The sequence below is a fragment of the Varroa destructor genome, unplaced genomic scaffold (assembly GCF_002443255.2).
Source record: "Varroa destructor unplaced genomic scaffold, Vdes_3.0 BEIS01000003.1, whole genome shotgun sequence".
NCBI classification, from domain to species: Eukaryota; Metazoa; Arthropoda; class Arachnida; order Mesostigmata; family Varroidae; genus Varroa; species Varroa destructor.
The window spans coordinates 58182510-58207273 of NW_019211456.1; the positions used below are offsets into that span (position 1 = coordinate 58182510).

The following is a 24764-nucleotide window of genomic DNA, read 5'->3' on the forward strand; positions in this document are numbered from 1 at the left end:
CTTCACATCTGTGAAAACGCAAAAGTTCAACTTAGGAGCAAAGTGACAAACGGTTACTATATATATATATATTACCGTCAAGCTGAGCTGTCTGGAAAGAGCTTCGAAACGACCCAGCAGGAATCCTATTTTAGAGACATAATGAACCGTGTATACGTTTAGTTATCTAAAAATCAAATTGACACGTCTGACTTGTTTAAATACATGCCTTATTCTCACGAGATCTTCCTTAGAGACCTCTCGTACCTGTTTGTGCGCTTTACTTATTTCTGTGTGATTTAAAAATCACAGTCATGAAATAGTGATATTAAAAAAATGCACGTTACAACTAGCGGTCACCGCAAAAAGGTCGAGAGCCTATAAGTATAGCTATGTTCATTCCCTGTATTTGCCTAATTCATGTAATATCCGGGACATCAACTACAGTTTAGGTGCTGGGTAATGGTGGTCCGATGGTTTCGAATACAGTTGATACAATCTTCAGATACGTGTCTTTCTGAAGCTTTTTAGGCTTTGGAAACAGCAGTTCCGGAACGAACATCCACGGAACTGCCACACAAGGAGCGTTAGTTTACGAAGCAACGATTTATTATATCTATCCCAAGTTTTTCGTCCGTTTCGTTGCTTGACGTCCGGTACATTTTATTAATTTTTTCATCTGCCAAACTCTGCCGCCTTAGCAATAAATATACTTTTCCATGTTCTAAATGCGACACTAACTTTCTTTTCGTCCACCTGCAAAATCTTTACTCCTATAATTGTAAAAAAATTGCTTCAGCCCTATTCCAGCTGAAAATAAGCTTCCTACTATCTATATATAGCGGCGGTGTCTCCACTAGGTGCTAGCGAATTTTATCAAATTAATTTGTGTATATTCAGCTTAAAAAAGAGCTAATTTTCAACGAATGCTGGTATTTTGTAGGCCAAGTTTCCGTGAGCATTAGCGAATACCACCTAATTAAGAAAATAGTGTGCTTTCAGCTACAAGCAGCACGGCTTCCTAAAAATGTTTAATTATCAGAAAATATAGATGTCATTCACCATCAAGTCCTACTTTAAGTCATGATTCCTTCCTCCCCGAACACATGTTGACAACATGTATTGTTAGCCACGTAAATTTCGTATTTTTTCATTGAATTCAATATGCGCTTGACATATAGAGAGTCATCTGCTAAATATGCACAGTTCTCTTGAAACACATTTTATTTTTAGACTACACATGCTTCAATTAGTAATATTACACGATATTTCGACCGTACGATGCGTCAAAGAGCTATGTACTGAAACTTTAGGTTTGGTAACTAAGTATCTAAATTATTTTTTTTTTTAGTCTGAAGATTTCGTAATGTGAATTTTGAAAAAGCCAATGTACTCGATCTGTCTTTTGTTGTCTTGTGATAAAAGTGCGAGCTCTACGTAGTAACGACACAAGGCTGCTTGAAGATTAAACATTTCTGTCATTCATTTGTCCTTTATTTACACATTTACACATCCGTCCGACTACACCGTCCGCTTTTTTTTAACTTTCGTGCCGGTTCATTTTTTGAGCGTTGACCGCGCACCAGGAGTCCCTGCTGCAAATGACGCCTTTTTTCAAGAATATATTTATCAATTTTTATAGTAACCATGACTTATGTCTTTTTTTCGATCTCGTGTAGGTATGTGGGCTATCCCATTTAACGTGCTCTATGCGCAACGTTAGAGTTCCCACAACAAATTAATCTCAACGCTATCAGTTGCTTTTTTTTTTGGGTCCCTCGTTGTCCGGCCCACTCCTGCACGTGTCGTTATGAGATTTAAGAACTTTCTAGTATTTTATCTCTTGACCATTTTCTCGCATTAAAATGATGGGTGGGTGCATTTTAGTTGGCCCTATCTGCGTGTGCAGCGATTGGATACAGCATACAATAGCAGTATTTAAGTGCGGTGTATGCACTATTCTCAGCTATTAAAGATTCGTTGGATCAACTGAGGTGTGCTAGAGACACGAAATACATATCTGAGTGATGACGATCAAAGCTCCTGGCCTGGTCGATAGTCTGAAATACTGCCTTACATCGTTCGTATTTCAAAAATACGGAACTCGCTTCCTATTTTTTACCTTGTTTCGTCTTCCTTACCTCGAACCCTTTTGTTAATTTATTATCTTAGGCGAGTTCATCATTAAATTCATACGAGGCTTAATTAGATTTTTCCAACAAATCGCTAAATCACGGACATCTAGATGCACTCCAAAAGATTGTGTTAGCGTAGACATACATATATTCTCTCTGTCGTATTGCCGCTCCTCCATTATTATTTTGAGTAAATGAGACATTATTCTTCCACAATCCCGGCATTTCGGTGGAAAGACCTCCATTATCCTCAAAAACGTTTATACCTGAAACGAAAAAGATAGAAACATTTAGATAGAAGGAAAAGAAATAAAAGCAGTAGCAGTAAGAGACAGTGCAGAGAAAAGCCGACTCTTTGGTCGAAGCATGTTCTTGTCACTGTACAAGCAAAACGGCTGACTGCCTACATTTCCTCATCTTCAGGCTTCCGACTCCAGCTTAGGTCCTATCTCCTTTATCTCACGTCCCTTTTTGCTACGAATCCCGTGCCGCCTTCATATACTAGATGAAAGGCCAGATGGACCTCCATACCCTCTGGTAATCGTATCAAACTTCTCATATTGTATAGCATCAAGCGCCGACATTCATCCAATCGCAGACCCCACCCAACCGAGGAGAACGGTTGGGAACGTAGAGAAGGGCAGCAAGAAAAACAAAGATGAAAAGAAAGAAGGACGAGATGGGGAACCTTGAAACGACGGCAGTGGCCATTGCGGTTACGATTTTGAAACGATCTTATACTCGTCGCTTATAATGTCATTCGCTTATCACTAAAACTCGGCAGTTTACGAAATTTCGGTTTGCTTCAGGAATTGAAGCAGGTCGAACGGAGGAGTTGAAAAAATGTAGGCAGAGGTAACGTGTCTACCCACTAAACCTTAGGGTTTTAGAACCTGGGATTTGACTCTTGGAGTAGACATTTGTTTCGTATTGGACGTTGACCGTCTAATGCAGGACTAATGTAATGCTAGATGCCAAATGCTTTGAAGCATTTGTTAACATGGCGAACAAAGAACGTTTCTAAGCTTTATCGAAAAAGGTACAACGACGTTAAATATCGTCAAAATAATTCTAGACTTTTAGTTTCTGTTTTAAAAGGGAAACTTCTGAAAAACATGAAAGGGAAGTAAAGTATATGTTTATAAAGGTTGTTATGAAAAGCTATATTATCTCAGCTGTTATACTCTATACAATTTTCAATCCAGCGTAAGATCATGAGTGTTACCATGTACGTATCGTCGAAGGCTATTAAATATGCTATGATTTTTTGTACAAAAGCTCTATTTTTAAACGTGTAAAAACATAATCAATTTCACAAAATTGAGAGATTTTTAGAATTTAGGCTCAGAATAAGAGGACGCTATAGAATATTTTACAACATATATAATATCTACTATATAGGCCACTAAAGCGTTATGTATAATGCATCACATTCTCACTCAGTGGCACCTATTTTACTGAAAGCTTGTCGTTATGGCTTAAGTGATACGACCTCTCTAAGGATAAATAGTGTCTCTCTTCTGTTCTTAAGAAATCTAGGACATTTTATCACCTATTTCAGAAGCTATAAGACACTTTGTAATTTGCGAATCTTTCATTTGTGGGGACGTATTGGCGTTGTAGAGCTTCTTAGTGTTGTGAAATCTTCTTCGCACAGCTGAACAACAATGGAGATACGGTATTACGGTCTCGAGTTTCTTGTCATGTTTGAGCTCGCCTTCCCTGCATACAATAAAAGGTTATGTCCTCAGTTATGTCTATTGCGCAAGATGACCGTATCGAAAACAATTGCACCCCCGCTTTCTATCGACATTCAGATACGCAATCGCATAGCCACTATCTCTACGCTTAGCGTACACACAAACCTACACATTTGGACAATGTATGCGTGAAATCCCTATGTTAGCTACCATTTACACATTACATTGTCATTTATGGACAACAAAACCGACTAGAATTCATCTGAGTTTTCGCTAACGCAATTTGTACAAAAGCCGAGGGGTCTAGTGGAGAACATAGCAAGTGGCAATGCACTTGGCAACCAGATACACAGCCAGCCGAACGAACTGGGAGGCGACAACAGCTAGCTACTACTAAAAGTCAATGTATATGTTTCGTTCGTAAACGAGAAGCATTGTCTAGACAACAGGCCTTTCTGAATATGGGCTTTCTACCGCATGCTTATAGTCGTTCGAAGCTCAAACAGCCAGTCAAATGAAAGTGAAAACTTAGTGTGTTTTCTAGCCTTTGTAACCCTTTGCTATTTTTTTTCAGGCCATACGCTCTGCTTTCGCTCTGTATCCATCCATTTCTCAACTCTCCTCCGTTCCTATCCTCGACTTCAAAACATAATCAACTTAGCTCAGACTCCCTTCTGAGCCGGTTTCTCCTTACTATTTAAACATCTTTATGGTGCACACGCCAAAGACTTTCCATCAAATAGACAAAAAGCCTGGGCCCACGATCTACTAGACTCTTTTAACGGGCTATATTGCACCCTTTCAGTGGCCCAGCCTACGGCGTTTGTTCTGCGTGACTCTTCAGGATCGCTATTTTTACTTTTTTTTTTGTTTTTTAGTCCAAATTAAGCCAAGGAACATCACGAACATCTTCTCCACTTCGTTTGAATTTGAAAATAACACCCTGCTCTAAATCAGGCCACTTAGGACAATTGCGGCCGTACGATTGGGTAAACCGCATCAATATGAGCACATATACAGCTAACAACATTGGAGTTCGTGCGCGTTCGAAGGCACGTCTTCTATAACTATCAAGAAAACGATGCTGGTAAACAATCCGAATCTTTCTTCTAATAACTCACTGTTGCGTTCGCTTGTTTTGTGCCTGTCGTCTTGGATAGTGTAGGCCGGACTATAAACGAGGAAGTAACAAACGAAAAGAAAAACTTAGCAGACGTAGAGATAGTAACTTGCTGGGAAACAGGTAAGCGAACAAATGAGCAGTAAACGGGAAGCAAGAAGTCAAATCTGTGTAGCTTTTGTTCAGTGAGTCGGAAAGCCATTTTTTTTCCGTGAGTGTTCATAAACATTTATTATAATGTCAGTTGGCAAATTGAAACGCTTTTTGCTGCACGGTGCGTATATAGTAAAATGCATGGCAAGTCCGTTGTGCTTTGCAAGGACATTTATTAATAGTAAGAAAGCGTGGAAGTAACTACGCCTCAATGTGGCCCTTGTTAATGCTGTGAATTAAATCATTTAACAGAATAACGTAATGCGTCTATTGATTTCTTATCATTAGAGTGACAGTAGCATTTATAGTGATTTAAAATTGTAATTCAACTGATTGATGTTGAAACTGTACTTACAGTTTCGTACTAATACTGGAACCTGACGGTGAGATCGGTGTTGTGTGTCTCAAGTGTGCCTCCGTGCCGACAGACTAAGATGCGCGAGTTAGGTTCAGGATATTCCTGGTACGGCGGAGGAGGCTCCATATAGATTCCGTTGAAGCCCACTGAACCTGCGGCCGCTGCCAAACTCCCGCCGGCAGGTAAGTGTAACGCTGGAGGTGGTTCGCCGAGATCACGGGCTATTGCCGTCGAATATGACGGCGCTGGCTCGATAGTAATAACATCGTGTCCTTGAAGATGACCTTGTCCATTGTGAACTACGGTATGGTGATGTCCAGGGTGAACAGGAAGATGTGGATGAGCATGATGCGCTACCACAGGATGCGGATGACCTGGTGGCGGGGGTGGAAAATACATGTCCGCGGCAACCGTCATTGCGGTACTACGCGAGTACGTTGGAGGCCGTTCAAGGCGGGCATGTAATTCCTCGTCCGATAAATCTTCCAAGTTGATCACATTTCCTCTGCAACGGGAAGCCAAGGGGAATTCAACGACGTAAGAAATGTATGTCTATGCGCAAATATCAGATGTAGTACGCTGTCACCGAAACTACGTCGAGTAAACGTTCACGAAAGCCAGCATGAACCATTATGTCGCAGTTCGACGAAAAAGTTATTTAAACCACTTCAATTTACAGTTGAGATACGTAACCTATTATATATCCATTAACCAACTCCAGAAGTTTAGATGTTACAAAATATTACTTTAGACCCCTTCGTTGTTCCGATCATGACGTAGCTGTAGGCGCTAGCGCGCTTCATTGCAGTGTGGGACAAGCTCCCATAACATGTCAGTAGTCATCAATAGTGTCCTCGATGCAGAGACTGCATAGAGAATTTGGTCAAATCAATATAGAATTAATCGTCTTTGAACATTCAATATTATTGAGTTTTAGACTTCAGAGTGTAACTTGAATGTCTTAGTTATGAACTCTCAGTACATGATAGTAAGTGCAGCAGATAAAGTCGAGTCACCTCAGATTCTCGTGGCCATCTTGAGAAGGAGAGCCAACCCTACTCCTGACGATAGCCTGCTTTAGCTCCAGAACCTCTAGCGGATTATGTTCAGACGCAGCTAACGAGGGCAAGTGCACCGATGGCTCTCAGTGGGTGAATAGCCGAGAAGCTGGATGATGAATTTAGTAAAATCCCTGTTCAATATATGATGAACTTTGGTGTAACTTTCGACGCGAACCCGTAATTGTGATGACTGGTATCCGTGTCAGATATGTCTCAATATATGATTTTAGCGCAATCGAATCCTCACATACAGTTTGCAAAAAGCAGGTCTTAGGAAGGGACCAATTTTACGTAGGGACTATTTTGAGACTCTGCGCTAGTTTACTTTACAGAAATGGCTTTTACTTCAGCTAGCGACATGGGCTTTGACATCGGCATGGTCTATGGTTGACTCGAGGCTATTTTGGAAAAGTATCCACTCCTTGATGCAGTTTGTCTTGATGTCATTGATACAACATTTGAAGCTATCGCAGCGATGCAGTAGCGACTCTTTAGCAGCGGTGGTTACTGACTTTGTTTATACAACTACTTCGCTATTTGTGGGCTTCTGGGCAGTATGAGCGCGGCTGGCAGTCGACAGACTTAAGCCAATAAAAAGATCGTACATAAGCTAGACTTGCCCAGGCCGTCTCGGCGGCACAATACCTATTACAGCGCAGTATTTCACTGCAGAGTGAAATTGATGTTGAATTTTAGCGCTTTTAAAGCTGAAGAACTAAGTTAGGCAAAATAAAGCGAATTCCAAGCGCAAATGATGGCCTTCTAATAAACTTCTATTCGAATCTGCGGCTCATTGTACTGTTTCATGGTTGCAAAAAGTTATGCCTCTCAAAGGGCGCACTGAACCTTTCATAGACAACCTAATTGACGTAATAGTATCGAGTAAACAACTCAATTTTGTAGATACTGCATTAAATAGATAAGCAACAGCAGCGGCAAACGAAATTTTTCCGATACATCGAGCATTCACATGTATATATATATATATATATATCTGATAAAAATGATATAATGTTTAGAGATTGAACCTTCAAGATCTATTCGACAGGCTACATTGAGCTGCTCGTTAATACGGTTGGTATATTACCTTCACTCCCTTGAACGGTAATGCGCAGGAATATGTCAAAGCCGCGCCATTTCCACAGACCTACTTTTGTGGCACTACAAGAGCTCAAGACAAACTCCGGCAGTAGTCAGTAAGATTAAAGGTTTTGCGTTCCACATTCTAAATTAAATTACGACAGCCCTGTAGGCACAATTGCATTCTCCAGAGTAACAGCCGAAACTTTAGGACCTTGGGCCATGCCTTCCGAGCCTCTAAACAGGTCATTTGCACTAGCGGTTGCACACTAGTTTGCACCCATAGAACGCAGGTTATCAAACATATGCCAAGCTCAAATCTGATATTTAGTATTTCAACGTAAAAACAATAAAAAAAAACAAACACTACATTAGGGTAGTGTTTAATTCACATTTTCCCCTCTAACGTAAGACGGTATGTATATATAGCCCATTGTTGATCGTCTCATCTAGGCACTCAAGAACGATTTCACTTTTTGCTGCGTGTTCCTTCTCTAACGATCTTCTATCATTTGTATCGATTTGAGCGTCTAACAAGTCGTTTACCGTTAAAAAAGTCTGCAGCTTTGTCTCTAGCTTTATACACAAAGCTGCAAGAAGAATGAAAGCAAGAAAAAGTATCGATAAGACATGAGTGCTCTTCATTTTCTAGCAACGAAAGGCCAGAAAAATGTTAAAACGTACCCATGATTATGATGTCTTGAATACTTTTGTGGATGTCAAATAAGCCCTGCAGCCAGATGGAGAACCCTTTATCTTCCTCTTTACCGGATGAGCTCATATCAGCAGCGAATTCTTAGCGAGTGCCTTGAGGCGAAGTATTTTTGTGCATCTTGTCCCAATTTAGTATCTAAATAAGTATCCAGTAACAAGGTCAAGAAATGAAAATACCTTCTGGCTGGCCTAAGTTATAAGGCTACAGTGTTAAATACAAAGTTGTGCTACGGCGATGAATATTCACGCGCGGCTCATTGGCCTGTATTTCGTTAGAGTCGGTATCTGGTACATCCATAAAACTTCTATTTCACGCTTAACTAAAAAAAAGATACTGAGTTTTCTCCCAGATTATAGCGAGTACGTAATATGCTTTGCAGCACATAAACCAGATCGTATCTACTATTCATTCGTCTTAAATATGATAGCTACTTGCAAATACTTTTGCACAGCTTTAGAAAACAAAAGGACATAGAAATTAAGCCGGTAGACAAAACGATAATTTTATTGAACCCCACACAGCGAACATGTCCTTACAGACCCGCCTTAGCCAAATCCTTCCTTTCGACGATGACCATTTTAAGCAACTTATAAACATCACTCCGGTGCCCGATTCAGATAGAAGTGGTTTTCTTATTGAAACAAAAGGACAACTACGTCTCCGGAAATATAACATCAAAGACTCCTTTGAGGTATTCACCTACAGGAAATGTTATGAACTCATTGTAGGAATGCGATACCCTTAAAGACAAAGTAATATAACGAAATTAGGCGATCACATAATCCATCCCGCAATTCATATAGCACAAACGATTATACCAAGTAAGCAGGATTATTCAGAAAAAAAAAATCATCTAATTTCAAAGTGGAGGTCTTGGAAACTGAACATACGCGCTTACTCTTAGCTAAGACTATCGGAAGTCTCAAGCAAACACAAAATTAGCGTTATTCAGCGAACTCGGATGACTATCGTACGAACTTGCGTTAAAAGGTAGGGTCGGTGGTTCCTACTGGCTGCCTTTTATTTTACCTACAGCAACACACTAATTAACTAACTTACCCGTGAGAGCGTGCCCGCTTGTGCCGTGTGTGATTACGACGTTTACAGATAACGCAAAACGCGACAACAATCGTTGTTATGAAAAGCACGCAGGAGACCACCGCCCCGATGAGAAGTAATAATGCTTCATGATCTCTGGAAGGAAAACCAAACAAGTTAGAAAGGCACCGGCATGAGTCAATTAATCATACCGAAACATTAATATCAAGAGGCTATCTAATTGTAGATTAGCCAACTTCAAAATCACCGCTAGGCCAATTCAGATTAGGGCCTTACAAATAGCTGATTTTATTAGACCAAATCGTATCCTCATAAATACGGCCTTCTTAAAGCTGCGAGTATATTAAAGTATTTTAATAGAACGAAATTCAGTGATAGTAACTATTTACTTCATTGAATAATGTTATCAGGCGGATGTAAGCCTTATTAAAAAGTATTCGTTGACGGAATGGCTCGAAAACCGAGGTTCAATAATAGCCGCGCTTCACGGCTAGGAAATGCATAGTTAGATTCGTCCGTTTTTAGTGGAGCAATAGTGTATGTATAATTCTGTCCTAAGCATGTTTTAAGTTCGCACATTACGTAACGAGACTAAGGCCAAAACAAAGGACCCAAAATAAAATTTCATATTCTATAACATGTACCAACTAGCAAGTAAAATGAACAGTATAAAAACAAATAAGTAGCATTACGTTATTACGCAGTAGGAGATTAAAACTTGTCATTTATAACAATTGCAAACAGCAGTTAGCATAGGTTAAGTACTAACACAAATAGGTTCCTCTAGTTGCGCTGGCTGTAAAAGCAAGTTGATTTCAACCTGACAACTAATAATCATCTACGATAATTGCCGTTCTAAGTTACGGATAATGTGTTTCATAGGTTGAAACTAACCCAATAGTTCCATCAAGTCGTTTAAAAATACAGAGATTGAAAAAGTAAGGACAAATAGAATTCTATCTTACATTTTTATTTTCCGCCAATCTTAAACTAGCTAACGTTATTTAATCGACGTCTCAAAAACGTTATTAACAAATAATCCTCTTAACAGATAAACAACGTATTTAATTTATTCAACATTTTCATGGGGATGCAATGGCTATGAAAAAGACTGCTTCTTATTGTGATTAATTTTTGTCAATAAAAAAAATAAAAAAATTAGTCTGCCTATTACATATATAAGCAATACATGCTCCGTCTACGTCGTACGACATGCCACAAATGTTTCCCTATTAAAACATCAAAGTTGATAGCTATTTAATCATATGGTGATATTTTGGTAGATAACGGTTAGATCTTATTGATCTTCTGTCGTAATTTATTTCGCAAATATTCTATCAAGTGTCAAAATATTGAGCGTTGCCAAAAGATGGTCCTAAAAGTTACTGTGATCTGGACTAATTTACAATATGCCGGCTCTTCAAAAATTGCTTGGTGCATTATTCAATAACTATTAGACAATTCTCCCTGTCCCGCTCCCAAAGTATCCTTCTAAACTTAAGCCAGCGAAGTAATCCTGGCGAGAGCAGAAAACGCGACACGTCCTACCGGTGCTCTTCATACCGGATTTTATTTTGAGCCAAAAAGCGAAACTCTTTCTGAAGCATACCCCTAAATAAATCGAACATCGAACAACCCGGTCCAGTTTGTTTACAAAAAAAGCATAAATGATAAACTTTTTGAAACACAATCTAGATTAAATGATCTCCCAAGTTTTTAAGCTCATCATCATCCTTGGATTTCCTGCGAATGCGAAGATGATGACTTCAATGCAAATCTATCCATAGTGGCATGAAGATGAAGCTTATTAAATAACTGTATAACATGCTTGCACACATGGTTAGTTTATTCCTCGCCAGTCAGCTGCTGGCTGTGAAATAGTGGGGGCAATGCGTTTCGATTGGCGAATACGCATCTCTAGTAACCATAACGAACAAGCGTGCTGCCACATCGGGTCAAATCTCAGCGTTGGCAAACAGTACAAGATATTAATAATAACAAGAATAAAGAATTGAGAAAAAATAAGATGTTGCTATAAAAATTAATAGCTGCTTGCATGACTGCCAAACAGTTCCATAGGTTTGTAAAAAAAAAACACTAGATATGTCCAGCAAGCCCTATTCCTATTGGACTCCTAATAGAGCAAGGTTCCTGATGCTATATCTAAAATAGATGACTTCAAGGACTCGTTCGCATATGTAATGTCAGACACATGTAAAAAAGAAGCAAAAATGGTAAGATGGGAAGAGGTTTAGCTTTTGCAACGGGATAACGAAATGAGTCCTCAATGCCTGCCTTTTATGTGCTTTTTTTTATAGCTGGACATGATAGTACTAGAGATAACTAGCAGACCAGGTAACCCACCGGTAGACACACTAAATGGAAAAAATTGATGAACTACGCTCTTAGCTGGATACCGACCCAGCACGACGACAATAGCCGCCGCCCTAATCATCATCTGTTCCGCTACTATAGTCAAAACAGAACGCTGCAAATGATGACATTCCCTAAGTGGTAGGAGATCAATCAAGAATTCCCATCAGTGACGTTCTGGAGAGAACCTTCTAACTCCCTCAGTTCCTCTCTTTGGTTCTCGCAGACCTACCGAATGCTGAATTTACGAAAGAAAATGGCTGTCGAGGGGCACTTGTCAGAACGATGAGTAGATTTTGGCAGGTGAAATTATAGAAAAAGAGAGAGAGAGAGAGAGAGAGAGAGAGAGAGAGAGAGAGAAAGGACGTTTAGGTCAGTGATGAAGAAGCAAACGAAGGAAAACTTAGGGATAGGTCAGTAACTATAGGTGAATAAGATGTCAAAGTTTTCTTAAATAGCTTAGAACATATGAGTGAGTATTTTGACAAGTAACCTAGGTGGGTTTATAAGGTTCTATTGTAGTTTGAGCAGATTAACGTAGTACATCATGGAGCGGAAGAAAGCAGCTAAATAGTAGTGTAGTATTCTTAACATTATCTAGTTGAATTCCTCGGTGACATACTTTATGTACGTGATTTAAACTTTTCATAAGGGGCGCACATAATATACAAGGTCAGGGCCATAACAGCCAGATAATAGCAATGCCCTATTATCAATAGATTGACAAAGGTGTAATCCTCGCGCTGTTTTACTAAATTCACGTTGCCTTTTTGTTGAGCACTAAATTACCTATCATATTATCATTATATGAACTGTTTACCATAAAAATCGCGCTAATATAATGGTAGGGATTTAACGTGTGGACCTGAAAGGCAATTTTTCAAGTACCGTACGACCAATCATTGTTGGCCTTCTCAACATGTGCCGTCAAATAGACCACACAGTGATTGTGCCGCCGGGAGCGGAAAGCGTGTACCCTACTGGAGCCTTGAGTGGCCATGTTAATACAGCTGTAAGCACTACAGGCTACAGACATTAAAGAAAAAGACCGGAAAAAAACCATTTAATAGTGAACGAAATCAGATTTTTTCACCGGATTTACTCAATGGCGTAAATGCTGGATTCTGTTCGATGATGTTTCATGATGACATTACAGAAGAGGTTAAACATTTAAATCGTTTTTATATGAGTGCTTTTCCAAATTGGAATATGTTGTTTTTGAATGATGATTAACGGGACTCTAGATGGTCACCTAGACTACAAACCTAGGTAAAATTGAGAATGGTTGTTAGCAGGGTGGCATGTTCATTTTCGATTAATAAATTAAAGTCGGCTATATTAAATCCGACCAGATGTTGTTACTGCATATCTATCCGCCTTAACCGCTCTGAAATTTGAATTTTGGATACTATACATAACTGGAAAGACAAGCTATGTTTATCATGAGATCATTCCTAAAGATTATTTAGATCATGCTAAAATGGAACTATTTGTTTGAGTCATGTGCGGATTCGTGTGATACCAGCATATAATTAGATCAATCGTAATACCTTTTAACTACTAATTTCTATTTCAATACGTGAAAAAAGTAGAAAGGCCTATATATATATATATATATATATATATATATATATATATATATATCTACAAGAGATCTATCTAAGAAGGATAACTTATGGACCCTCCAGTATTCTGCCCAGAGTTATCTTTTTTTGTTTTTAATGAAGCATAAAAAGCACCTAGTGGAGTAAGGATAGAGTACTCACATATTCTTCAAGTGCTCAGATGAAGTTCGATCACTGAAGTCCCTACAACACTTGGGATTTATTGTTGGTCCACAACAGAACACTCTTATTCCAGGGACGGTTGGGCATTTGAATCCTTGTAGTATTTTACCAGTGTTGTCTGTGTAGTCAGGGCAGGATGGGCCGTCGTTTAGCACTGCAATAGTATCAAGTAAAAAAGGATTAACCATTGTATCCATATGCTACCTTAGGCACACAAATCTACGCACTTTCTAGAAAACGATTCACTTGCAACTGAGGATCAGAGCAGGAATGAACGCTTTTGGCATGTTTTCATGTCATGTCTCAAAGATTTGATAAAACTGGGTCTAGTATATGTTAGATAATTTTACAACAATTACGTGATCAGAAGTAAATGCCAAAGAAAAGCTGCCTTATACAGCCACCAAATATGCGTTAGAAACAAACTAATATGCTTTACGTTTTCAAAAGCGAACTTGGATCAAATTCTCCAGTTAGTTAGTTTATACGAAAACGAAAATGCTCCATTACCCAAACAGTTTTGACAGAATAAACTACAAGAAAAAATGGGTTAGAGTGCGACGTTGAATCATTAGTTTTTGTTGCACACGAGACTTAGAAAAGGAAGGAAATGCGTATAATATAAAAAATGTAAACATTTTTTTGAATACACTCGAATACAGCCGTTTGATACACAACAAAAAAAGAAAATATCAACAAAAATTTTTGTTCAACAAAAATTGTATTTTTAACCAATTTCGGTGGCTATCAGACACCTGCATGTGTAACAATAATTATCGGTATATAAGCACTGTGTTCAGCCCACTATGATACCGCTTATCTATACAGTGTGCCTCAAGGCCAAAGTTAATACATATACAGCAGTTTATAAACTTTACTTGCTTAGCCCCGCTTACAGCTGACAAAAGCCATCAATCGGTTCCATCACTGATTCCAGATTCACATCATTTTCGCTATTACAAACAATTGACAAGGCGGTAACAACAACGATTTTTTATATGAATAAGAAATATCTTACTATTGCCCATTATAGAGTTACACCCGTTTACTGACTGTTAAATTCTAAAACATCCTAAATAGCTATTCAATTTAATTTGTTCAAAATATATGGGAAGTTTGAAAATTTACGTATGGAAGTTAAACCGAAGCTTAGCCCTTGGACTTCGAAAGTAACCTTCTAAGCAGCATTTCCTTAAAAATAGTTAAACCCTGAAGCATTGCCAGCACTCTAAAACAAGCTATTGTGTTTCTCTTTTCTGTTTTCAAATGCACCTACAACCTAAATATGTGTTTGCACGAAAAAGGGTGTTTCACAGACGGTTACCCTTAAACGTGCCTTTAAACCCAGTTAGTCCTCGTCGAATCGCATAATTTATTGTATATTTTAAAGCTCTTTTTTTTAAGTTTTAACTGTCTTGATTCGGATGTTACGCGCAATTGTTTTCAAAAGCTTCTTTTGAACCATCGGTCTTTTTCATCATCAAATTTTACATAAAATTAATGAGCGCTTCTTCGCAGAAAAAAAACACATTTGTTTTGTTAGGCTCGAGTATGATGATTCTCGTTTTAAGTTCCCTCGAAGTTGAAAACGAAAACCACACTCAAATCTATAAACGGAAGTCGCTGATAAAAATTGAGTTTTTTGATTTTTGTATAGCAAGCCTTTAATAAGTGGCCAGTTTTAGATTTTTGTTTTAAAACCTAATTAGCTCAAAATACTTAACGATTTGTGTCGATTTAGACTCGTTTCGTCGTTTTCCCTTTTGTTTATCTCTTGCAACTGAAGCTTTACTTCTCTGACTCGCTTGGAGAAGGTATCACTTACACGCAGGATACACCAGGATGTTTTTAGGAAATACGTCTGTGCTGAGGGCTTACAATCGTTTGTTAATGAAGTAATCGTTTTATGGAGTAATCAGTTTAATTTATAGATTTGCAGGCATTTTGTGTCGAAAAGCATTTGTCTTTCTGTTTTCTTGATTAGGCAGCTCCAGTGTTAATTGCAGCGAGTACGAAGTTTAAAAAACTTCTTTTGTTTCTCTTTCAACACATGTTTATTTAACAATATAGCTTCGCAACCTAATAAAACCTCACAGACGTTGGCCGCATGGTCGATGTGACCGTTCGCGTCGAACACATTTAAATACTTCGCTCAGTATTTGAGGAAAATGAGGGTAAATAGAAATCAGGAAAGAATAGGAAAATATGCATTTTCTACTTTTGCGAATTGCACATGGACCGCAATAGACAAAGAGCTATTGTCACTGGTTTATGTCACTGCCGCTTTTAATCGCATAGTTGGTTAATTTTTGACTGTAATCAACCCGGCGTAATGGCGATCGCTTGGGTTGCAAAAAGACGCTTAAGTTATCAAAGCTGCAAATTACCCGCTGTTTCCAGAGCAGTTCAGTACAAATCAGCCCAGATTGCAGAGATGGACTTTTTACTTGGTGAATACGATTTTTAACGTTGTCGATAACTGGCAAAATGTGACAGAAACTACTTAAAAATAAAAGTAAAAAATAAAATGGACTAACGTCGTTGTAATTCAAGTGAGTTCTTAAAGTAGGCTCAAGCCTACATAAGTGTCTGGAAAGCGTTTTTAAGAGCACTTGTTTTTCCAATAAGAATTGCTTGTTTAAGCTGAACGTTTTAAGATAAGTAAGTTGTAGGCCAAACGAATTTTTACATTGTTTTGAATGCAAGAAGAGGCTAAATAATGAACAAACAGATTTAAGCTTGCGATCTTTGGAAGCTAATTTTGTTGATCTTAAAGCCCACTTATGATTATTAGTAGCATAATATATCTTCAGAATAGGCCAATGCCACTATTGGGATTTCACATCGCAGAAAAAAAATTATCTTGAGTTTCTGGCTAAATATTCCTAGGGTTAACCATTGAAGCTTAATACATAAAATAATTCTAAATAAAAGTACTCATCGTTTCATTTGGATTCCTGCTGGAAATAATTTTTAGTTTGATGGATTTTTGGTGCAAATAGTCAAAGAAACAGCCCAACGTATACCCCGTCTGTGCTGAATAGGCTAAAAGAGATGCTTACTTGCTTAGAATTCTGGATTTTTCACTTTGGATATCCTGTTAGGGACAATGCCTTGAGATAGCAAAATTACGTAGACATAAATGACTTGGCTAATTATCGCATTTAACAGGTACTTTTAAGGTTAGAATATACCAAAAAGCACAAATTTGCAGTAAAAGATATATTTTTAACTAGGTTGGTGGGATTTCATTCAAAAAATAAGGCCCGGATCTTTTATAATTAACTGCACGACTCAGTTTTACGATTCTTCAGTTGGATCCTTTGACCGTTTATTTACCTACCAGAATAATTTTAACTGAAATTTATAGTTGCTGATAGGAGTTATAATTACGCAAACTTTTAGTAAAAACGATCAACATAATGCCAGCTAAAGTCGAAAACAATGTTTTTTTGGTTGAATAAATATTGTTATGAATTATTTAGAATTAAGAAAGGTGTCTGAACTTTTGCTCCTCATTTTCATCTTAGTTACAGAACAAGTTTAGCAGATCTGTAAAGTGCTACGGGCTTCCACGGTTTGCTATCAAAAATGGGCTTGGCCAAAAAATTAACAGACATAAAACATACTTACATTATATTCTAGTTTTGTGATGGCGACATCTAGTATAATCAAAATTTTCGGTATTATATTTATCACTGAACAGAACCTAACATTGTTGTTAAAAAGGTTTACATTACGCCTTAAAAGCGTCAGTTAATATGCCCGACTGGCCGATCCATTGATGTCGCGACATTTTTATTATTGTTGGAGGACAATATATATAGCAAGCAGATCTTTCCGAACGGGTTTAAATTGCGCTCGAATATATCTTCTCCTGATTCTGGAAAAAGATGACTTTAACCAATATATTACGTAAACAAACGTTCAAGCCAAAAAATAATGTACTTGCGGAAACGCGTACAACGTGAAAAAAGAAATTAGACGAGTATAATGTCATAGGCAAACATTCGCTATCCACATATCCCTATAACTCGAGATGTGGCCTATGTCATTTGGCTGAATTTTCGAGGTCACACACGTAACAGGAAAGCAATGCCAAAATCGTATTTGCCCTATTTCTATATTTGAAAAATTAATCGATATGTTTGTTAGAGTAAATCTGCTTAAGTATGATAGAATCGACAAATCGTATATTGTGGTGCTTGTCGAGAGTTTGGAAAAAATCCTAGCGAGCATTTTGTGTTTGACGCCACTTTTGCACTATCCCTTAGTTAAACTTCACAGGTGTTTCTGAGAATATATCTCTATATACCTTTGGCCTTAAGAGTTTTGCTTTATTCAAATTTAAAGCCTCAGAGTTCGGGTACCAATCCATATGCAAGCCTTGAATTACTCTTTACAAGACTTGATTATCTGCAATAATCCTACCACATGCATTAGCTTGACCAATAAAAACCTCTGGTACAACATCTGTGCAGCATTGAAGCTTCATACAACTTTTACTGGGTACAACTAATGATATCGTTACTCGAATATTTCGTGGAATAGCTTTCCCAATATATCTATTATGGGTTTTGAAGAAAAAGTAGAAATAAGCTTGGTACATTTAATAGTACCTTAGGTAAAATGACAGGTATTATATCCTTAAGACAATCAGGTTAAGACGGTCCAATCGTGACTTTTATTAGTCTAATCATAGTTCACTATTTTTTATTTAGCGTTAATGAGCTCCTGTCTATAATAGTTATCTTCATCGAACTGGGCTTTGATATCTTCACGTGGACGTGCGCCCGATATTTTTTAGACTGAAACATGTGTTCTTAAGGCTAACTCAGAACCCGTTTCTAATGGGCCCCAATTAAGGAAACCGCTCAACAGTGCATCTTGGAGCCAGTTAAGAAACATCAGTCGGCGCGTGCATTAACTAAGTAAATCAGCTTTAGGATTATGGCTGTTTCTTTAATTTCACAGACCGCTAGCTTAAAATGTTTATTTCACGGTAAAGTAAATCATTTACGCGTTGTTTATTACTTTATATAATTTATAGGAGCACCGCACCATCGCTACTAGATCCGATTCTTACTCTGGTTGACACAGTTGCAACTAGTGACGCGTATGCACAGTATTTGTACCACGAATACCTGCTAGCCTAATCTACTAAGTCATTCGGGAACAAGGATAAAGAATTATCTATAAGGAGCGAGTCGCCAGTTTCAATGTCGCGGTGTCGTTAAAAACGTTTGCTTAAAGCAAAGCAAGTAAAGCGTATATTTCTGCTACCTTAACGGTACGTTACGGACAAAATTTTCCAAAGATGAGATAACCGCAGCATGTCGTTACGTGTGCTTAAGGCCTTAGCATCTTCTATAGGATAGTCTGCGATCAAACGTTCCATGCGACTTCAGTTCAGACAAACAGCTGAGGCCCCGCAAGCAAACAATTTAATTTAGCTTCTTGTCTCCACGATGGTTTGGAAGCTACCAAGTGCAATAAAGGTAAACCATTCCTTTAGTAGCGTTCTAACGACAGAGCCTAAAATTTGTGCAATCAACGTAATAAGCTTGCCAAGATTAGCATTAGAAAATTTTCAGTCCTATTATTGAAATTATGAAGTTAGTAATTAAGAATAAGCTGGTTTATTTAAAAAAAAAAAAAAGTTATCCTAATACTGTTGTACCTGCAGCTCTTATCCCTGTCCATATAGCATAGGCTGTTCCAACAGAAATCCCACTTGAAGTTGCAGAAAGGCAGTTAACACTTAATGCTCCAAAAAAAGTTACAGATAGTACTGGCATCAACCTTGTTAGACCTTCATGATATTTTGATGTAACGGTATAACGAGTACAGGTACAACGAATATACCTGCTGAAATAAGAGGAAACCAGCACATCGCATTACCCCTTTCTTCAATCTACTTAAGATGTTATCGCTACTATTGCACATATCCTTAACTAGCTGCTCTCACTCGTGGCAGTTATTGTCTTCAGTTCACCAGATACTTGTGAAGATTACTGAGGAGATTAAGTTCCTCATGTTCAAAACCATCTCGAGCTGACTCACATTGGACCTTTGCTGCCTGGTGATTCAAACGCCTGGCTTTGGAAAACTTTGTTTTCAGTTTACTCAATCAAGGATACGCTTACTCAAAACAGTTATTCGACTATTTAATTTAAATTAATTTAAATAGCAGCTAGGTACATTATCCGTTTAATTTGGGTGTAATTCACGCGAGAAAAGTTTGAATGGCTTGCATTAGCTCTAGGCTTCCTTTCCCGAAAGGTCTTAATACTCACCAATAAACACGATTGCCTATTCGCCAATACGAGACTTCTAGTTTAGGAAGTTACCAAGACTGTTCTAAATTTAACTGAGAAGCGGAAATTTTAGATATTGATTTGGATTTTTACGACACCCAGTCGTTGAGAAATCAGACATGTCTGAAATTCTAGTCGCCATTAAATATTACGACATGTGATAAATAGGTTGCACGATATTATTCGTGAACTTTGCACCAAACTCTATCTGATGAACTCTTTTTGAGGTGAGCCACCTTCAATATAATTGTCGAAATTCCGTAGATAACGGAGCAAATTTTGACCTACTGACTGAAATGCGCCCAAGCTCGATTCGATTTATCGTATGTACGTTATAATGTGGTTGTCCTTAAGCGTACGTACAAAGTATACGTGAGAGCTTTACGCAACCTAGAAATCAAAGAAGCTATACCCTTTACGTTCTGGGAAGAAGTTGTGGAGGCATACCTCGAACTAGACCGTACTCGAATAGAGTCAAAAAAAATTACGAATATACAAATATCTCTTTATCTTAGACAACAGCTAAATTGATTTTAGTTGTGTCGATAATTAATTTTAGAGGTTCGTTAAACTAAAACCGGAATCAATAGATGAGTTTCTTTCAAAATTGTATTTATACTACATTTATCCTAGGTGGGATAATTTTTTTTACCTCTAACAGTCTTGGTTATGGGATTTAGATTGGAAAACTGATGTCGTACAAAAGACGTCCACATTGGTTTCAAATAAAAACATATTTTCTAGTTTTGCTAATTTGTTTTTAGTTTTTCGTATAGTTCTCCTTTCACACCTGTGTTTAACACAGCTTCACGTTGCTCTCACTGTTAATACATCAAAATTAGAACACTTGAAAGGAGGGACCCTGGATTGTTGGCAAACGCAAAACAGCCTGTCCACTTATTCTTGACGATCGCTATTAACTAACAAAATATCTTCTAATTTATGTAACGATGCTCAAAATAGCTCTTTTGAAAAGTAAAACTGTTTCATGAACGATTGGTTAGTAATTCTTCCTATAGCTTGCATTGAGCATTATACTGTGTTGTTGTGTAGGATGGAACAAAGCTCACTAGCAGATATGGTTAGGGAATTGGATGGCAATTCTACTTTAATTCAATTGAGGATCCTATCTCACAGCCCAAGAAACTAGCGTTACACTTTTCTATCTATGTTTTGACAAAATTGTTCAACAGAACATACTAAGCCAAAAGTTCGTTTATGAATAGTGATCGATTATTGGTACATTTATTGCATTCGGTATACCTTTCTCCCAGGTGAGCTTCATTGGAGCGCAAGATATGGTCACCTTTTACTGTCCTCAATATTCCATTTTGACTAAATATCTATGGTCAAATATCGGAGGCCGTATCAGTTCTGAAGTACTACGATGGTGGATTGTGGGAAATAATTTTCTGACGTACCTGGCATTTGAGGGGTGTACTGAAAGTATCGCACCTCCATGACGTATCGATGCTTCCGGGCTGCGCAGTGCCACCGATTTCTATTTCGCAGCTTCGATCAGCTGGCCGTTTAAAACAAGAAGATATTAACTCTGCTTGCATGACTCATTGAACCTGCGAAGGGTACAGCTCCAGCTTAAACAGGAAACATAGAAACACAGAACAATCAGGGGTAACGTCGTCAACGCGCACAGTGCAAAAAAAATGTCCATCCATGGTGTATTCTTTTTTCCTAGATATGAACCGTGTAATACCGGCTAGCTCCAAGGTTTCGCAGTGATGATGCAGCCGACTAGGCCATATTTGTCTAAAGAAAATGCAGCGTCTAAGTCAGCCGTTTCAACACAACCAAACGTCCTTTAGTTTAAAAGACATGCTTGCCTAGTAACAACATCGTACATGTGTGTATATATGGCATTGCCATGTTGGGAGTGCTTTATATATTAGTGAATTGCATCGTTTGATTGTGTGGAAATAAGAGATCGCTTACCTGCGATGATGTGGCAGAAAACAATTGTTTTCTATAAATGTTAAGTTTATCCACTGCACGTACACAACGCTAAATAGAATGCGTTTTGTTATTCATTCATTACTATGGCTGTTGTGTCTTCGACAAAAACATACACACACAGACGACATCGACCGTACACTTCACTTCACCGAGCAACTTTTTTTTGTTCCCTTTTCATCGACGGGACGCGAGGGCCCAACAGACGTACAGCAGGCTGGTGAGAGCTTGAAGCCAGTTTCCAGATTCTAATATCCGACTAACTGTATTCCAGAGCTACGAGTTAGGGTACTGAGATCACGGAGGCGCTCATGGGGAAGCCACGCAGTGCTCTTCTACTAAACGTCGTCGTAGTAATGGTATTCCTTTGCTTTAAGCAGAATAAAAATTGAGAAACGACAAACACTCAAATCCACAAAGACACATCCAGCACAAAGTACCAGCGATAGTAGGCGTAACTGTATTACCGCCAATAGTCTCGTATGTAACGTTACTACTAATGCTGGCCTACCGGTGCTAGTCCTCTGCTACTGAGTGAGCGGCTTTTGCTAGCCATCACCATCGATGCTGCTATCGGAGCCGAGTCTCTGACCAGCCGTCTCTTACTTGGAATGAGCATGCGCACAATATCACCCCTATTGGCGGCCTGCGCGCCTTGGATGGCTGGTTAGCTCCTATTTGCTTGCTAGGCTGGCTTTCTTCGTTCGCTGCAAGCCGCCGCTCTTCTTTGGCCAGCTGAAGCGGCCTGGTCTCGCTAGGAGCTCTCTCGTCCCGCGGCCTCTCGCTCCCGTGCTTTGCTGGCTCGGCTGTTCGGAGGCTCCGATTCAGCGAAAACGGACGGGCACCAACTCGCCTGAATCGGCCCACAAGCAAGCAGCCCAGTAAGTCGAAAGCGGCGCCAACGGAGGGAGATCGCAGTGGTTGCGGTTATCGTTGTATTCTTCCACAGAGACAGAGAGAGAAAATACTCTAAAGAGAAACAGAGAGTGGATGGCCGAGAATCAGGATCCCTGTGTCGCGCTGTGTACATGTGTATGTCGATGTGTGGGCGTTGGGATACAGCTGGAGGCCATACTGGTCCAGACGTGCTCAGTAAAAGATAGCAGAGTTTTAACGCATTCGCATACAGCAATTGTGTGAGACGAAAATGGAGAGAAGGAGAAATGCGGGGAGAGAGCCAGAAGCGAGCTCGAAAACAGGAGGTAGATATGGATACACGAAGAACAGTATTGCCCATTTGCATTCCCTTCTGTACTGATGCTGCCACGGACAGCTGTCGTAGGCGAAACCGCTATTATCTTTGCTGCTCCCTGCTAACACTCCGCCAATTGACTCGTGTGTCTCAGCCATGTCTTGCCCTTTTTGGAGCTTGATGCACTTACTCTGCCTGTCACATGTATGAGTGGCACACTGGCTATGCTCAGCAGGGATCGTCGGCGGTACCTTCTGTGAACGTGCGTCTGGGTTATGGGATGACAAGTATATTAGAAGGGAACTAGAAAGGGGCACTCAGCGAGTAGAGCAAGTCTAAGAAAGTTTGAATGGCAACGAGAAAAACAGTACTAAACAGTAGTAAACTAATATGTTGATTCCGCTTTAGAGAGCGTCTAGAGTAGCCGCCACAGCGTCTCGAAGACACATTACAGCCACCAATAGGATTGCCTCTTTCCGTTCATCGTTGAAGATCATAATTGGACAAAGAAAGAACAGCTAAACGACATATTTGTTCCTTCGGAATGTTTTTAATAAGGACATGTTCGTCTGCTTCGTTAGAAATATGGCTAGCCTTGGCTGGTGGCTAAGGGCGGCCTCTAAATGTGGATAAGAAGAAAGACTTGAAGACGGGGCAGCGGTAGATTTGTTTCTTATTTCACATAAAACAGCATACATCTAAAGACCAGTATTTCGCAGCGCACTCAAATTAAACGTTTCATTTTTATATATAGTTATGGTTTCAAATTTATTAATCTCGCTCACTTTTTTTTTAGCTTTATTACGCTATAAACAATTTCCCTGTCCTAGGGAAGTATCAACGAACGGGCAATGTAACGTTAGTTATGGGCACAATGCTATTATCATCTCTCTTAAGCAGAAGGTATTCAATTCTGAACTCCACTGGTATTGATTTTATTTCTGAGTGTTTTATATCTGAGAAAATATCAAGTCAGAATTTCGCGGATTTTTACGAGATCTCGGGTTTTTGTCCACACGAAGTTTATCGCTACTTCGCTTTTAATAAAATTGCTTTTTTAACGCACTTGTCGCTTATTATGTAAATACGTTTTGATATTAAAAAAAAAACATGAGTATTGTTCACGCATCAATTTACCGTAACCTTTTGCGAACGGATTTTGGAGCATCCATTTAACTATAGAAAGGTCGAATTATATGATCCAGTGAAAAAAGTGTCTTTAACTAATATTTTTCCAAAAATAAAAAATTGCAGTGAATTCATTTAGGCCGCATTGTAGAAACATATTTGACGAATATAGCGGTACAATTCTTTTCCTTTCCGTGGCACCGGTTACTTTCAACGTGGACATTACATACAGCTTGTTCCATATGGCCCCACCCTTTTCCATGTCAATAGTGATTTAAAAAAGTTATTATTCTAATTATTATCGATATAAAAGTTATACTTCACTGCATTTATCAATTTTGTGCTGACGCGCTTACAAAGCCTTTCCTTGTTAAATATATCTGCATTCATCAACTTCTATGAGTTATATTTGAAAATTATATACATGCAACTATGTTATCAGTGTTATTAAAAATATGAAAATTTCAAACTCAAATATTTATCCCTACGACGTAGTCAAATTAAAATTACTCGCCGGACCTTATTTTAGAAAACGAGATGATTACTCACTGCGGTTCCCAAAAGCTAAATATAAATTAAGGCTTAGGCCAGGGGAAGTTCAAGTATGAACATCTTTAAATGAAAGCTTTCTAAAATAAG

General features: G+C 38.7%; 1 protein-coding gene across 1 annotated transcript; it reads right to left on the reverse strand.

The window, feature by feature from the left end:
* Positions 1–1437: 1437 nt before the first annotated feature.
* Positions 1438–23681, reverse strand: LOC147757202 (uncharacterized). The gene is made up of 6 exons (XM_086983106.1): positions 21788–23681; positions 21259–21432; positions 13500–13674; positions 9361–9495; positions 5443–5950; positions 1438–2380 (listed from the first exon to the last, which is right to left on the reverse strand). The coding sequence occupies exons 2-5, from the start codon at positions 21296–21298 to the stop codon at positions 5452–5454; spliced, it is 849 nt and encodes a 282-aa protein (XP_086839232.1). The 5' UTR covers positions 21299–21432; positions 21788–23681; the 3' UTR covers positions 1438–2380; positions 5443–5451.
* Between the last annotated feature and the right edge of the window lie 1083 nt (positions 23682–24764).

Excerpts from the sequence above, each read along its gene's own strand:
- LOC147757202 (XM_086983106.1), bottom strand. The coding sequence starts at position 21,298 with ATGGAGGTGCGATACTTTCAGTACACCCCTCAAATGCCAG. Across the intron at positions 9,496-13,499 it reads TCTGAGCACTTGAAGAATAT|AGATCATGAAGCATTATTAC; the intron begins GTGAGTACTCTA and ends TTTTCCTTCCAG. Across the intron at positions 5,951-9,360 it reads AAGCGGGCACGCTCTCACGG|AGGAAATGTGATCAACTTGG; the intron begins GTAAGTTAGTTA and ends TTCCCGTTGCAG.